Genomic DNA, 15,447 nt, shown 5'->3' with positions numbered 1-15,447 from the left:
TGTTGCAAATATTTAAAATTTTGCAAATAGCTCGCATTTGTTAAATTTGACCTGCAAAAATTGTATTTAACTTTTTTGTTAGATTTCGCATTTATAAGTATGACTTGTAGAAAATTAGATTCAAATTTAGATGTATTAGGGTTTTAAAAATATTATATAAGTGATAAAAATTTTATAAATTGTAAAAATAAAATCAAACTGCTTGGATAATTAAATGTTATATTTGCATAAGAAATAATACAATAATCATAATAATGATAATACAATAATATTGGTGTAATAAAACTGCCATTAATTTAAATATTTACTTATAATGCCCAAAGAGCCTAATTACCAATTTTTTCTTCTCGCGCTCAAATATAACATTAACCCGCATGCGAGCTAACCTTGAAATAGAAAAAACACAGAATCCCGCTTGCGGGTTTCAGGAGTATTCGGATATTCTCATATGCACCTATGCAAATCGAACCAACCGGATATCTTATCCGTATCCCATTTTTTTAAATAAAAATCTTATAAATTTGAAAAATAAAATCAAATATAAATGTATTAGGGTTTTAAAAATATTATATAAGTGATAAAAATTTTATAAATTGTAAAAATAAAATCAAACTGCTTGGATAATTAAATGTTATATTTGCATAAGAAATAATACAATAATCATAATAATGATAATACAATAATATTGGTGTAATAAAACTGCCATTAATTTAAATATTTACTTATAATGCCCAAAGAGCCTAATTACCAATTTTTTCTTCTCGCGCTCAAATATAACATTAACCCGCATGCGAGCTAACCTTGAAATAGAAAAAACACAGAATCCCGTTTGCGGGTTTCAACGTTATTCTGCGCTTCGTGTGTTTGCTTTTGTTTTGCTTTTGTCTTTTTTTTTCGAAATGGAGGGTTGGCGGTGGAGCTTAGTACGAGCTCGCATTCTGAGAATTGAGTTAAGTTAAGACATAATGATTAACTCAAAAATCCACTTAACAACCAAAATGAATGTTCAATATCAACATTTAGACAAAAGACAGAGGTGGAATTGAGCAACACTAGCAAAGGTGTCATGTAGCTTTTCGCAGCACCAGGAAAGGAAAGTTAAAGGAACAAATAAATTTGTACCTTTCCTGTTGTGTTTGCAACTATTTCAAAATAACAATTAATTCTTCACTTTGTTGCCGCTACTCCAGTGCATATTAGGACCACTGGTTTGATCACAATTTCCTTTCCATTTTTGTTCTTGTTATTTCCTCTGTTTCTTTTCCTATATCCAGAATGTCGTATAAGACCACATATAAGTGATCTTATATGTGATCTTGTTATTTCCTCTTGTCAAATCACACCAGGCACAAAAAATGGCGCCAATATTGCAGCTCAATTGGCGCCTTACTCCCAAAATGACTGGATTAATTCATGTATCAGGAATCAAGTTTCTATTATTGTTGTTAAGCTTAATTAATCATATCAGATGCCATTATGTAACTAAACGGTAGTAATTAACCCCAACTACTTGGGATATATCTGTAATTTTGGCCCTGATGACGTCAGAAAAGGGGCCCAATTTTTTATCAAGGGAGGTAAGTGAAATTTTGAGAACCTCAGGGGATGTCAGTGAAAGTGTCAGAAACCTCAGGGGAGGTTTCTGAAATTATCCCTATCTAATATGTCCAAACACATTAGGTCTGATTGATAAAAAAAAAAAAACACATTAGGTCTGAACATGCTGAATTGGATTATCTCAAAACCGTGCAACAAACATATTACTATCAATCTGTGTTGTTATGCCTTGGACTTTGGCTTGGCTTCACCTACCGAGTCCCCTCTACAATTTCTTCAGACGAAATAAAACAAAAAATAAAAACAAAAACTGATAACCGTGAACGCACCTTTGCAGGAATTCGATATTTTCTCTTATCATTTATTTATCAAAAGCATCCTCTCTGGTCCCATGATCCGGAGGTCCCAGCAGATTTAAGTTGATTAACCGCGACCAGATTGTACATGGAAGATCGTCATCTTCAAGATTCCGCTGTCGAGACCTATTCACCGATCTATCAAAGCCAAAAACCGCCAAGGGAACACACTACACACACTAAAAGCTAGGACTACTAGGAATGAGCATCAGACTTGCAAAAAATTCTTGAATTTATTATTCTTTCCTTCCAGCCGCTAATTCTTTCCTCTGTAGCAATGTCAATCTCTCTCTGCTTCACTCCATCATTCGCTAAACCTTCACAAACCCACAGAAATTTTACCATTTTTAAGCCTCTCAAGCCCATCGATTCCCCAAAATCAAATCTTTTACCCAAACAAAGCTTAGCTATACCCATTATCAAGTGTGCTAGTGAAGATTCCCTTAGCCTGCAGCCTGTGCGTGAGAATCCAGAAAAGCCCGGATGGGAAAATGTATTGTCCGCCTTAGCAAGCCTTTATCCTGTCTACGTTACTGTTGGGGGGATTATTGCCTGCTTAAAGCCATCGACTTTTTCATGGTTTGTGGAGAAAGGTCCAGCTTCATATAGCTTGTCACTTGGGTTTATTATGCTGGCAATGGGTCTTACTTTAGAGCTCAAAGATTTGATCAACTTGTTCAGGCAAAGACCCTTTTCTGTGAGTTCTTAAATTGGTTCTCATTTTTGGAATTCTATTCTTGCAACTGTTACTTGGGATTAATGGAGATTTTCGCGTGATTTAGATTCTTTTCTGGAACTTTAATTTCGTTGCACCTCTTCATGTTCTTCTTTCCGTCAATTTTTACTTGGTTTCAACTTCAAGATGAAAATTCTTGAAGTGAGATGCTAGTTAGTGATGAACTTGTATGTCATCAGGCTAAAGATCAGTTCTTTTTTGTCCTTTTTTTATTTAAGAATTCAGAGAAAATGTTGAAGACAACATTAAGTTTATCAAAATTAAATGCCCAATTTGTTCCGATTGAGTGCTTATTTTGCTGACTAGGAAGTCGGATACTGCTTAGTATGATAGTCCACTTATACACGATACCTTTTTGACAAGTAAATTTTCAGAAAAGAATGGTATTTCTGTAGCAACTACTTAGTAGTGATCAGTTGTTTAGAGATTGTGATGGAAAATTAAGTTGGATTTGGTGCTGAAAGAGTATCATGCCAAACTTTGCATGTGCTTGCATACTTGCCAGATTAATATATTTAACAAGCTATAATGCTAGTAACTTCTCTCATTTTTAGATACTTTATGGATGTGCTGCTCAGTATACCATTATGCCAGCCTTTGGATGGATAATTAGCAAGTCTCTGGGGCTTCCACCAGTTATGTCAGTTGGTTTAATATTGCTTGCTTGTTGCCCTGGTGGTACAGCTTCCAATGTGGTGAGCTTGATCGCTATCTATCCTCTTTGTCCTGTTCTACAATGGTTGAAGATCGGTGGTATCAGATATATGATTTGCTTTGCTGTTGTAAGCTGCTGTACGTCTGCTCCTAGGATACCCATCCTTTTTTTTGGGAACTATTGAAAGGTTTCAGAAACCAAATTAAAAGGCAAACCTTATGGGCAAATTATGTTCTAAATGGACTATAAACCTATCGTGAAGGTTTTTTGAATTCACTCTAATGTTTTGCCTTCAAGATTGAGATTTTGTAGTAGAGGATGAAGAGGTATAATGCTTTGCCATAAAGAGCCCTTTAGTTGGTAGTGGGTAATCTTCTGTTGGAAGGTGAGTTAACATTCCAAGTTATCTAGGTTATGCCTGTCTACCTTTGTTTCTCAACTTGATCCTAAATGGAAGCCTAATTTCAACCTCTACCCTCTTGAGATGAGTTTATACTGTATAGTAGTACTTTTTTGCTTCTGAAGTTTGATATCACCAGGTGAGCTTTGACGTCGTGCAGTAGTAAAGGAACAGGAATTTCTCTCAGCGAATTTGTTGTCCTTAAGTTGGCAGTGGGTTCTAGATGAAGATATCTGCAGAAATTTGTGCTAACACATGTGCGTTGTGATTGTTGGAAGTGAATGCTTAATTGCAAAAAATGTAGCTTGTTCTTTATATTGCCTAGATGTCTTATCTTTAACTTACCATCACTTAAATAAAAGGCCAATAGAACTTTTTCATCACAGGAGCAAGTCTTACTATTGTGACTATCAAAAGTCAAAGGAAGGGGGACATAGTTCCTTACTATGTAAAGATCATCTGTTCTTTCACTTGAAAGAAAGGAAAATGATCGCATGTCACCTTTTCTTCAGCATTTTTTAGATGTGCAATACATGAAGGCAAAGAACTTTTGAGTTGGTGTGTGCTGTGATGGTTATATTGCTGTTACCATCTGTTGCTTCCCATTCATTTCAGTTCTTTGTAATAGTTTTTCAGGTTACCTTAATTGCTCAAGGGGATGTACCTTTGTCAGTTGTAATGACAGTATGCACAACTCTGGGAGCAGTGGTTCTTACTCCCCTGCTGACCAAGATTCTAGCAGGAGCTTATGTTTCTGTGGATGCGGTTAAACTTTCCATCAGCACTCTGCAGGTGTGCTTATGCAACATTGTTTTCACTATTCTCCTACCCGTGAAAATGTATTTTTAACTCTTTCATTGTCCTTATGATTAATTTTTAGGTGGTGGTTGCTCCAATCCTGCTAGGTTCCTCTATGCAGAGTATTTGGCCAGATGCTGTGAAATGCATTACACCTTTTGCACCATTGCTTGCTGTTTTAGCATCATCTTTGTTGGCTTGCAGGTTGTAGTTGTAAAAAATTGATTTAGATAATTGATTTTCTTGTCTTTTATGTCTTTCTTTCTGCTTCTTATGGTGCAACATCACCAACAGTATGTATATGCAATCTAATTCTTGCTTTTCCATGTCTCAGTGTGTTCTCAGAAAATGTCATTCATCTTAAATCTTCAATGGTTGGTGCTTCACCATCATCTGATCTTCCTCTGCTTTCTCCTGTCCATACAATCCTCTCAAGTGAATTAGGGATTGTAATTGTTTCTGTGCTGATGCTGCATTTTGCAGGTTTTTTTGTTGGGTAAGATTTTCTTTTTCTTGGCTTTGATTGGAAACTTTTAAAGTTTCATCTCCTCTTTGGTCTTAACCTGCAACTACAGGAGCTTTTCTTTGACTTTTGTTGCATGTAAAGATACATTGCCAACTTGAGAACTAGATGCTTTTATGACAGAATTACTGACAATGGTCAAGGAAGTGAAGTCTTGAGCTTTCACTCTAGGTGTTCAACAGGTTACTTGGCTTGATGGTCTTACATATTGGATAAATATCACCTTTATATATTTGCCTTAGGCGTAATTGATAATGGTCAAAGCCTCATCTATGCTTTTTACTCTGCCTTTGGCTGCATTTTCAACTTTATAGTTTTAATATCATGTTCAGATAAGTTCTTAAAGAACCAACGATTGTTCTTCAACATGTCGGTTTAAATTGCAAATTTGAGCTGAAATTGTTTTATACGGACATGTAAGATGTCCTTCTGAAGTAGATAGTTTTTAGTGTTTGTGGGTTTGTGATCTTTAACGTCTTTCCTTAACCACCTATTCCCTCATAACTTGTCTTGATGAGTGTTCCCTTTCTAGTTGAGTTGCCTGCTCTCTAAGAACCACACTCGCCTTTTTCCATTTGCTGATGTTATGATAGACTTGGCCAGAAAGAGCTTCTCCAAGTAAAAGGGCCTTTTTGTGGTAAAGTATTAGAAGAACATATTCGGCTGTTGCATTGACTTCATAATATTAAGATGTGTTGTAGAACAGCAGTTGATAGTTTTACCAGTGACAGAATGCTGTCCAACTGTGGCAAACATGCAAACACTGATTTCTGTCTAATTCATTATTTTTTTTTTTAAATTCTGAGGCCTTTTTGCAGTTATCTGTCTGCTGCAATTGGTGGATTTGCAGAGCCTCAACGACGCGCCATGTCAATTGAGGTAATTTTTATCTTATTTATCAGTTAATAGTTAGTGTTTTGATCAAACTTACATGCTTGATTGATCCCTTGTTCTTGATTAAGTTTTTGAATGTTCATATGGTTGTGGTACGAACACGTTCAGCATGCATTTACAGATTTTGTGAAGTGCTTGTAACTGAAATTAATGAACCATGAAGTTGATGTTTCTAAATCATTCCTTTCCAGTAATTTTCCATATATATAATGAATACTTACAATATAAGGCATGTATAGCTGTGAAAAACCACCATAGTATGCGGAGTGTATTGAAACAAGCTCTTACGGGAGGGTGTCTTCTTGCCTGTAGTTAGGTATGTGGCATTCTATCTAACTTACGTTTAACACCATGCATTGCAGGTTGGAATGCAAAATTCCTCATTAGGAGTGGTTTTAGCTACCTCCCATTTTTCTTCTCCAATGATCGCATTTCCCCCTGCAATGTCGGCTGTAATTATGAATATCATGGGTAGTACTTTGGGTTTCATTTGGAGATACATAGATCCTTCTGATTCAAAGAAAAATGTGAAGGTTGGTTCTGAGTAACACAAGACATGCTATATTTTCCTTTTTCCTCTGATCATTCGTTCTGTTTTTAGAGGTTTAGGTTTTGAGCTGTTTTAGTTAAATGTGATTGAGCCTGCATTCAATTGCATTCAAACAGTTGCAGGATGATTGTATGGTTATTACGAGTTGCTAAATCCAGCTCATACAGAAGTTTCTGCAGCTTAAAAGTAACGAAAGTGCTTTAGAAAATGGTTGTATAAGCCTCTAAGGCATAGGGAGACGTGGGGGTGCATGAAAGCTGGGTCATCCTGCCAATTCTTTACCTTGAAAAATAAAGGATCAACAGCAAACTCGTTTGTGGTTCAGGACTGTCATATTATTCTTACTTGTAATGCTTAGTTTTTGTTGACTGGATTGCCATGTTTGGGTCATTTAGTTATTTGTATGTTGCTCGAAAAACTTTTGTACAACCTTGATGAGACCCTGTACAGCTTATTCGGCGATGGCCTTGAATTTCATCGATCAATTTCTCCGTCTCCGAAAATCTTCTTGAGGACAATGGTGCGTGCTGCAATGTGTACAAATTTGTTTCATATTTTTCAACAATCCTCCCCTCAATTTGCTGTCCGAGCCAGCACCATCAGGATTGCCCTGTCTTCCTGGAGAATTGTGATTTCAGCAAACGGCCTTTACGAAACATGCAGCGGAACTTAAGAAAACTTGATAAAGAAAAAGGATTGTGACTTTAGCTAACAACTACAGCATGATGTGGAACATCAAGCCGTCGGAACCAAAAATAAAATCACAAAAAAGAGAAAGTGTGTGAATCCTCAGAAATCTCTTTATAGTAGAATTTTTTATGCTTACGATCACTAATTTTAGGTGTACATATTAGACAACAACAACATAAAATTCTTCGATATATAATGGATGCTTTATTACATTTTGTTCTGCATAGGTCATCTCATTTTTTGTGAAGGGGAAAAAACTTGTGTTAGCTGAAAAACTTGCCATACTAAATTGAAGATTTTTACAGCAGCCACCAACAAGAAGAAGAGGCTGTGTTGCAGTTAGTGTGCTGAAATTTCCAGAAAAACCAACCTGGTAAATAGGAGTTTGGCAGATAACAGGGTCTTTCTTCAGAAGGCAAATAGGAGTCTAGCTCGAACCCAGATTCCAAATCCCAAAATCACGGGAGAAAATGATGATAATCATGCACGATATTAAATATTTCTCACTGGCTATTGCGTCTAAATAGAGTCAGCAGATGTTCGACAGACAGGACCGTCTGTTGCAACCACGAGTCTATGCACTGAACATGGAAGCTGTGGTTGCAAATGGGCAGCAATCTGCAAACTTCACCGATCTTGAAGCCCTCCAAGCACACAGCACATTCCTTGTTGGGGTCTTCTTCCTTGTACTGGAAACAAGGGAGTTTCTTTAAATCATCGATCGACATGCTTGCGCATTCTGTGCCTGTTGTGCTGCTATCTTGATTAATTGGGACAGCCCCGGTAATGTTAATCATCCGATTTCGAGAAGTTCCTGCGCCACATCTTCGAAGAATGCAGACATGAAGCATTATGATAAGCATGATGCCAATGCTAGCTATAGCGGCCGACATCCATAGCTCTGCTACCATTTTGTCTAATTGGAGGGTGTTCGATCTTTTCTAGGAGAAAAATTAGACAATTTCAAGAATTGAAGAAGCCCAGATTGTATGTGGATTGGTTGCTAGAATTTTCTTAAGCAAGCATCTGCAAGGGATGAACTCATGATGTATTGGTATATGTTTGTTTTGAAAATGGTGATTTTGTTCCTTGGCTGAAAATTAGTACTACTGGCACTAATAATCCCATAGCAAACCCTTGAATCGAATGACTTTGCAAGAGTGTTTTTACCGAAAATGAAAAAACAAATAAGAAGGCAAGAAGTAGATCTGATGAATTCAGAGTTTTGGAAGCCTTCTGATGAAAAGATCAAATCAGTTGGTCCAATCAAATTCATGGCGTACATTTGTCGACTCAAGTGATGATGCGCCAGCTAGTTGTTTATTGGTCTAATGCACATTTTTATCATTTTTACATCCTTATCAAACGTAGACACATTTCTTTTGCATCTTTTGTATACGTTGCTGAACATGTAAATGGCCTATGGACACGAGACGCCTCCGGGTCCAGACATGGTTCAAAGTCACGGTCGAGGCCGGGAACATTCCACATCGATCTCGATATATTGATCGCGGTCTCGGTAAGACACAAATTTTGAAATATTTAATATTTTAAAAATTATTAATAATATAAAAAAAGTATGCTAAATAAAAATAATTTAAAAAAATGGCAAAAAAAAATTTGTAAAATATACTATTTTTTATAGATATTAAACACAATAAGTACTTTTAATCATTTAATATAATGGCATTACAAACAAAATCAAAATAACACAGACCACAATTTTAAACTAATAATTGCAAAAGTAATATTAACCATTAACAATACAAAATAAGGATTTATTTATAGTATAAAGCTGGAATAATTTCGCTTCTTTCATGATCAATCTCCAATCAAAAACAAAAAGAAATCATATTAAATAAAAGGCAAATATGTAAAAAGATATACTATTATTTTATATTTTCGTACCTGTTAATACCAAATAAAATGACAATGTGGTTCAAAGTTATCATCATTTTTAGTTGAACGGTAAAACAAATGTGGAAGTGGCATAGGACCTTAAGTAGGTAGTGTATAAGAGTTATCTAGTGTATTTGCTGGATGTGAGGATTGACTAGGTGTTCTATAATCATTAGACGGAAGAACTTCTAGATTGGAGATGAATTGCTGAGTACGATGGTAGTATCCAAATTCTTAATAGTTAACATGATCGCTAGTACTATATGATACAATAGAACTGAGTATGATGATAGTATCCAAACCCTTGATAGTTAACACTATCGTTAGTACTATATGATACAGTAGAATCATGACCATAAAATCCAATGCTATTGGAATCAAAAGAAAAACCGTCATGAGATCTATCTATTTCTTTTTCATAGTATCCACTACTATGAATGCTAATAGACCTTTCGACCTGTCCAGGTCCACCAAATGGCCCATATTCAGTGTAATAGTTAGGAGTGATTTCATATAATTGGTCATAATTATATCCCAATTGACTAGTGCTCCAGTTTTGACTAGATTCATACTCATAGGTTGGGTATACATCCCAAATTTTACATCTGTTTATCGATTTCTCTTTATCTTTGTGATCCTGAATGGTGAGAGAAAGTATCCTCACTCAAAAACTAAGTTAAATTATTGAAGAATTGACGTTGTACTTCTATACTAAAACGGTAGCCATGATCAGTATCTTGAATGGCATAACAATTATCTTGTCATTGAATCCATTACATACCTCCTGTTTTTTGATTATCTTGATTGTAACCACCATTGCGTTTCAAAGAATTGTCCCCTCCATCTTCATTGTCACCATTGTTTTCATTATCATTACCACGGTCACTTTTATTCGAAAATGATGAAACAGTATGCTTACTGGTTTGTTTAGTCTTACTTTTCTACTTCCTACTTGATGATTCAGTAATACTTTTTTTTTTTGGTAATATATTGGGACAATATATCACCAAAATCATCATTGTCATATTATTGATATTCACCACTTTCTGATTCAATTTGATGAATGCCCTTATTCAACTAATCCAAATTATCTTCAAGCAATGTGAGTTGTTCATTTTCTCTTATCCAATCATCCAATATATCATCTTGGTGAAAAATGTGATTCAAGTCAATTGGGTTGTAGAAATCATCAGTATCTCTTCGATGCATCAAATTTTTCACCTTTAATCGCATATTGTAATGCACAAAAAATAATTTATACAATTTTTGACTGCCAAACGGTTACATAGTTTTGTATGAATTAATGACCATGTACTTCAATTTCGCTCGCAACCAGAGTTTGTGCAGGTTTGACTCAATATTTTCACTGCAATTTTCTTAGATTTGGCGCATCTTCACCGTAGTTAAGCCACCATTCAAATAAACAAACAAAGTAATAATAACAATAATAATTTTTTATTATTATTATTATTTTAAGATTATAAAAATATTAACTTCATTAATACGATTTAAATGTTTATATAAGTATGAATTAAATTGAAACTTGATAATGATTTTGATAGTGCTCTTGCTGCAATAGCACTTCCAAATCCTCTTTTTTGGTCTACAAAAATAATATATACACAGGTATTAAAATTTTAAATTTGTTCATGAATATAATCATTAATATAAATAAATAAAATATTCAAAATAATACCTCACTTATTGAATTAACTTGTGCATCTAAATTTGGCTCCGACTTTGCAATGACTTTCTTCAATCCTTTTCAAACTTCATCCAGATTAAACACACAAGTTCCAGAATATTGAAAAATCGGGTTAAAAAAAATGCTAAATACAATAAAATCATAAAATTAGAAAATAAATAAATACATATATATTACATATTTAAATTGCGTGTAATATTTTAAATTACCTGTTGTATGTAAATCACAATGAAGTTGGTTATATCATCTATTATCAATCACTTCCCAAATCTTTTTTAAGATTTCACCGACTTTTGAATAGTCATTTTTGCTCTATCCATTGCCTCATAAATAATTGATAATGTTGGTTTATTATCTTGATCAATAGTTTTAAAACTTTGACCAAAGGCTCCATTGTTGCACACATATTTCTAACATATTTCTAAAACTTCTTTGACAATATCAGCTTAACTACTTTAATAACATATACTTTTCTCTTGGTAGTGTTATTAAACTCTACCCATTCATCTGAGGTGCACATTTTTTTCAGTTTTGTAGAATGTCGAAGAAGACTTGCCATAGAAATAAATTCAGTTGCAAATCTAGTGATACCTGAACTTAACAGTTTCCTTTTTCTTGTGTATATTTTCATCGGATTCACTACTTTGTCACTGTTATATGTAACTTGTTATCTTCTTCCACTAAATAATAGTTTCTTTTATATTATCTATCTTGCCAATATTTTTCAAATCAAATCTATACAATGAGCAGCGTAAGGTGACCAGAATAGATTTTTTCTTTTTTTCATCAACAGTTGTCCAGCTGCTTTCATACTAGATTCACTATCTGTCACAACTTGCATAATATTTTTTTCTCTCATTTGGATTGTAAGTTATTTGAGATATTTTTACTGTAACACTTTTTGTGATGTGATGTATGTGAGATAAAAAGATAATTGAGAAGATAAAAAGGTATATTGAAAATTGTAATGGTGATGTAAGCAAATATATTTGGATAAATAACTTACAATCCAAACACACTCTCTCGTCCATTAACTTGAAAATATATTAAGTAGTTTTCTTGACATTGATACAATCAACTGAACTATGATATATCATGTGCCTATCATAGTATACCATAAAATTTATTATTGGATGTTTTGTACGGGTGCTCCACCTATCACACATAAGTGTACAACCAAAAGTTGAAAATTTATCATAAATATCTCCAAGATATTTCTCAAACTCTTCAAAATTTTCATCTAAATATTCATTTTCAATTTGATAAGCTGGAGGGTCTTTAATACCAGAATCAATTTTGGCAATTTCATCAATCATCGATTGATAATAAGGATTGTCAGCTGCACGAAATGACATAGTATTGAAATGAAAAAAAATTTGAAATTGTGTTACCGACTCTTTTCATATTTTCCCCTGAAAACATTGATTTGACTGATTTTTGTTTCAAAGGAAACATATGTGAGTCAATTCCTTTGCTTGTCATTTCATTCGCTTGTCTGACACTAAAATTACATGACAATCCTCTTTTATTTTTAGAAATCGTTGGTTTTAAAGTGTCAACACCCATATTTCCTAGAATTCACAATGTTTAACAAATAAAAAATGAACAAATAAATTACAACTTTATTTAATTATATTTAATAAAATGATATCAAATTTGTTATATTATTTTAGTTTACAAGTAATACCTGACATAAACATAAAAGGTCGACTCCTAGATACTGAATGCCTTCGTTGTTTGTCTAAAAATTGCAAGTATTGGCTCTCTCTAATTGCTTGCTTCATCTATTTTTTTTTCCAACACTATCCTGTTTTCTTCATCAATTTTAAAAATGTTTTCCTCCTCATAATCGCTAACTATGTTGAAATTACTATACGTATTTTCTTGTTGCAGAGAGTTCAATATTTCTTCTTTTTTCTTTTTTATTGTAGCTTTTGAACCTTAGCAGTTTTTAAGATGCATTGTTGTTGCATCTGTAACTTCTTTTGGTACCCTTGAATAAGTTTCAACTTGTCCTATGACATGATCGACATGTTCTTTCAACCTTGTAATGCCACCATGCATTACTTTTCCACAATAATTGCATCTTGCAATTTTTTTATTCCTACCCACGAGTTTACCATGTTCCCAACCAATATCCTTGCTCGTCATTGTAACTATTATACATATCAATATAAATGATTAATTCATCACAAAATAATTAAAAATATATGAAAAAATACAACAAGTAGTTTAAGATATTTTACAACAGTAATAATTTATTTCTATTATATTAGTAAATTAAAAATCTTATCTATAATGTAAACCCGCTACAATGATCATTTGTTCATTTATTAAAAGAACTTCAAAATTTTAAATGTTTATTAAAATTATTACTGGATTTTAGAAAATTATTCAAATAGCTGGACCATTATGATTATAAGTATAATTAATTACTATTATAGCTAAAGTCAATAAAGATGAAACTTCTACTAATAGTTATTTCGTAAAATTAATTACTAGCAGGAAATTTTATATTAAAAGATATAACAGTTATTTTAATATTTTCACTAAATATCAAATGAATTTGGACTAATTTATTATGTACTTTGAATTATATGTGAGATAAGTGTTAAACTTGTGTTTGGCCCAAAATAAATTCCAACAACACAAATTAGGCAGATAAATCTAAATTTCCAAATTTTATTTTAGACACACTAATAATTAATCCAACCTTGGCCCATTACATAAAGGTTATAATTAATCCAAATACGTTTCTAATTCATACCAACTAATAAGTATAGATAATTAAAGAAATAAATTCATACCTACTGACCCACGAGAAAAGCCCTTATTTCAAAAGAAAGACCAAGGAAGGGCAATGAAAGGGCCACTGCTACAACTAAAACTGACGACTAGCTATTTTCGATAGGAAAGAGAAGCATGATCGGTAATCACAAATTCCAGTTCTCTGAGTTGATTCCTACTATTCTAGGTACTATCTTGCTTCCCTAAGAGGTTCAAATAAGAAAAGAGATGAGAGAAAGTATCGCCAAATTTTACCTCTTCTCCATTGAAGTTTTGGGCATCTTCTCCTTTGCACCTCCTTCTCTCACTTTTTCTGTCACCTTGGATGGCTGCCGCTTTTGAAAGAAAAGTTGGAAGTGATAACTTTTAAAAGAAAGGTAAAGTGATATATTATTGGTTTGTTCATGTATCAAGTATATATGAACCTCATATATACTTGATACATGAACAAAGTTGGAATAATATTACGTCATCTTCTCATATGATCAGTATTTTGGCAAATTTGTTTTTATTTCCTAGTGAATGATTTCGATATTGACTTCTCCTTCTCGCATGTTGGGACCTAGTAGTAATTGTTACTCCAATAGCCCCGGATTTCACTTTTTTTATCCTTTTTTTTTTCTAAAGGTTTTTTGTTGGATTCGAATTGATTCAGGATGGCTCGAAATGACTCGGTGTGATTCGATCGTTTCAATCCTTTACGGTGACGTCTCGGCCAATTTCTCGGCGAGTCAAGTATCTCGAAATTGTATCATCCCGGTATCGTATTGGGAAGGCTCGAGACGGTGACGACTCAGTTGAGTCTTTAAAACATGGTTCCAGGAGAAGCACTGGTATATTTATTTCCTGTTTATGTATGTGACATATAATTCTACCAAACTTGCAATTTGTATGCATGTTCATGTGGTTATCATAAGTCATAAAGCTTGGCAATTTAGATGATGAATGAAGCCAAAACTGTTTTTGAAACTGTGGCCTCAAAACATACAGGTAATAAAACTCACTAATGATTCTCTGTGGTTCTCTTTTTTGGTTTCTACGTTTCATGAAAGTGATAAGTTGTATTTTATCTCCAAAATGTGTGTTAATTTGGTTTATCTGAAGATGAAGACAATTGCGCAAGGCCACTTACTAAGAAAGGAGAGAACTTCAAGAGTTGCAGGTATATATATTTATGTTATCTGCAAACCAGATTGCGTCTGCGATCGGTGGAGTTGGTGGTGCACTGTGGCTATTTGATATAAAATGAGCAAGAATCACATTCCTGGTACATCATAAAATCTTAGTTATTTGCAAGGAGAAGAGATCACATTCCGCCAAGAATTGTTGTAAACTAAGTCGCAGAACCAACAAATCCCAGTACATATTTTTCATGCACTGACTTCGATCATATCAACTAAATGAGAATCCACCATGTGGTACATAATAGTTACATGGACATGACAATATAAGATTATGCAAGTAATAATTAAAATTGATAGAAAGTGATGTATCACGATGCAAAAAAACGGATGTAACTATTATATATATTACACGGTTTATAAATGAATGCATAATTAAATGCAAAGGTATTTTCATTCTCTTTTAGTCAATATAATTACTTTCAACAACAAAAATAAAAGAGAAAATGGACACTTTGTTACACTTTTATATGCATTAAAGGGAACAGTTGTACACATAATTATCGCAATTGTGAAAATAAACTCCTGTTAGCTAAAAAACTCGCCATCCAAATTGAAAGTTTCACAGAGCTACGAAGAAGGGAGTGTCTGGCAATCCAAATGGGTTCTAAAAACAACTGCTGTCCGGATGGACAATGGTTGGAGAATTCTCTGAACCCAAAGTCCAAATCCCATAATCACTGGAGAAAATTGTAATGATCATGCTCGTAAAACAT

The 15,447-nt window shown here is 33.7% G+C and overlaps 1 protein-coding gene and 1 long non-coding RNA gene across 7 annotated transcripts; one reads left to right on the top strand and one right to left on the bottom strand.

Annotated features, from left to right (window-relative positions):
• Positions 1 to 1,742: 1,742 nt before the first annotated feature.
• On the top strand, positions 1,743 to 6,964 carry LOC140003681 (probable sodium/metabolite cotransporter BASS2, chloroplastic). 6 transcript variants are annotated; one of them, XM_072079845.1, is made up of 8 exons: positions 1,743 to 2,610; positions 3,204 to 3,441; positions 4,333 to 4,496; positions 4,585 to 4,706; positions 4,837 to 4,998; positions 5,832 to 5,904; positions 6,282 to 6,452; positions 6,586 to 6,964. In XM_072079845.1, the coding sequence occupies exons 1-8, from the start codon at positions 2,191 to 2,193 to the stop codon at positions 6,619 to 6,621; spliced, it is 1,386 nt and encodes a 461-aa protein (XP_071935946.1). In that variant the 5' UTR covers positions 1,743 to 2,190; the 3' UTR covers positions 6,622 to 6,964. The 6 variants fall into 6 exon arrangements, with proteins under 6 accessions (XP_071935946.1, XP_071935947.1, XP_071935950.1 ...); XM_072079846.1 differs by having other exon boundaries at positions 1,744 to 2,610; positions 5,844 to 5,904; XM_072079847.1 differs by having other exon boundaries at positions 1,749 to 2,610; positions 3,204 to 3,344; positions 4,341 to 4,496.
• Positions 6,851 to 8,546, bottom strand: LOC113731915 (uncharacterized). Its single transcript, XR_003458619.2, has 2 exons — positions 7,530 to 8,546; positions 6,851 to 7,087 (listed from the first exon to the last, which is right to left on the bottom strand). It is a non-coding gene; the product is annotated as an uncharacterized lncRNA (long non-coding RNA).
• Between the last annotated feature and the right edge of the window lie 6,901 nt (positions 8,547 to 15,447).

Source organism: Coffea arabica, chromosome 2e (genome assembly GCF_036785885.1).
Source record: "Coffea arabica cultivar ET-39 chromosome 2e, Coffea Arabica ET-39 HiFi, whole genome shotgun sequence".
NCBI lineage: Eukaryota > Viridiplantae > Streptophyta > Magnoliopsida > Gentianales > Rubiaceae > Coffea > Coffea arabica.
The sequence above is the reverse complement of the archived record's forward strand: the minus strand, read 5'-3'. Positions and strand labels throughout refer to the sequence as shown.

What these genes read in the sequence shown, in the direction of transcription:
- LOC140003681 (XM_072079845.1), top strand. Translation starts at nt 2,191, where the DNA reads ATGTCAATCTCTCTCTGCTTCACTCCATCATTCGCTAAACCTTCACAA. An exon ending in TCAGGCAAAGACCCTTTTCT is followed by an intron (nt 2,611 to 3,203) that starts GTGAGTTCTTAA and finishes TCTCATTTTTAG; the next exon opens with ATACTTTATGGATGTGCTGC. An exon ending in TTTCCATCAGCACTCTGCAG is followed by an intron (nt 4,497 to 4,584) that starts GTGTGCTTATGC and finishes ATTAATTTTTAG; the next exon opens with GTGGTGGTTGCTCCAATCCT.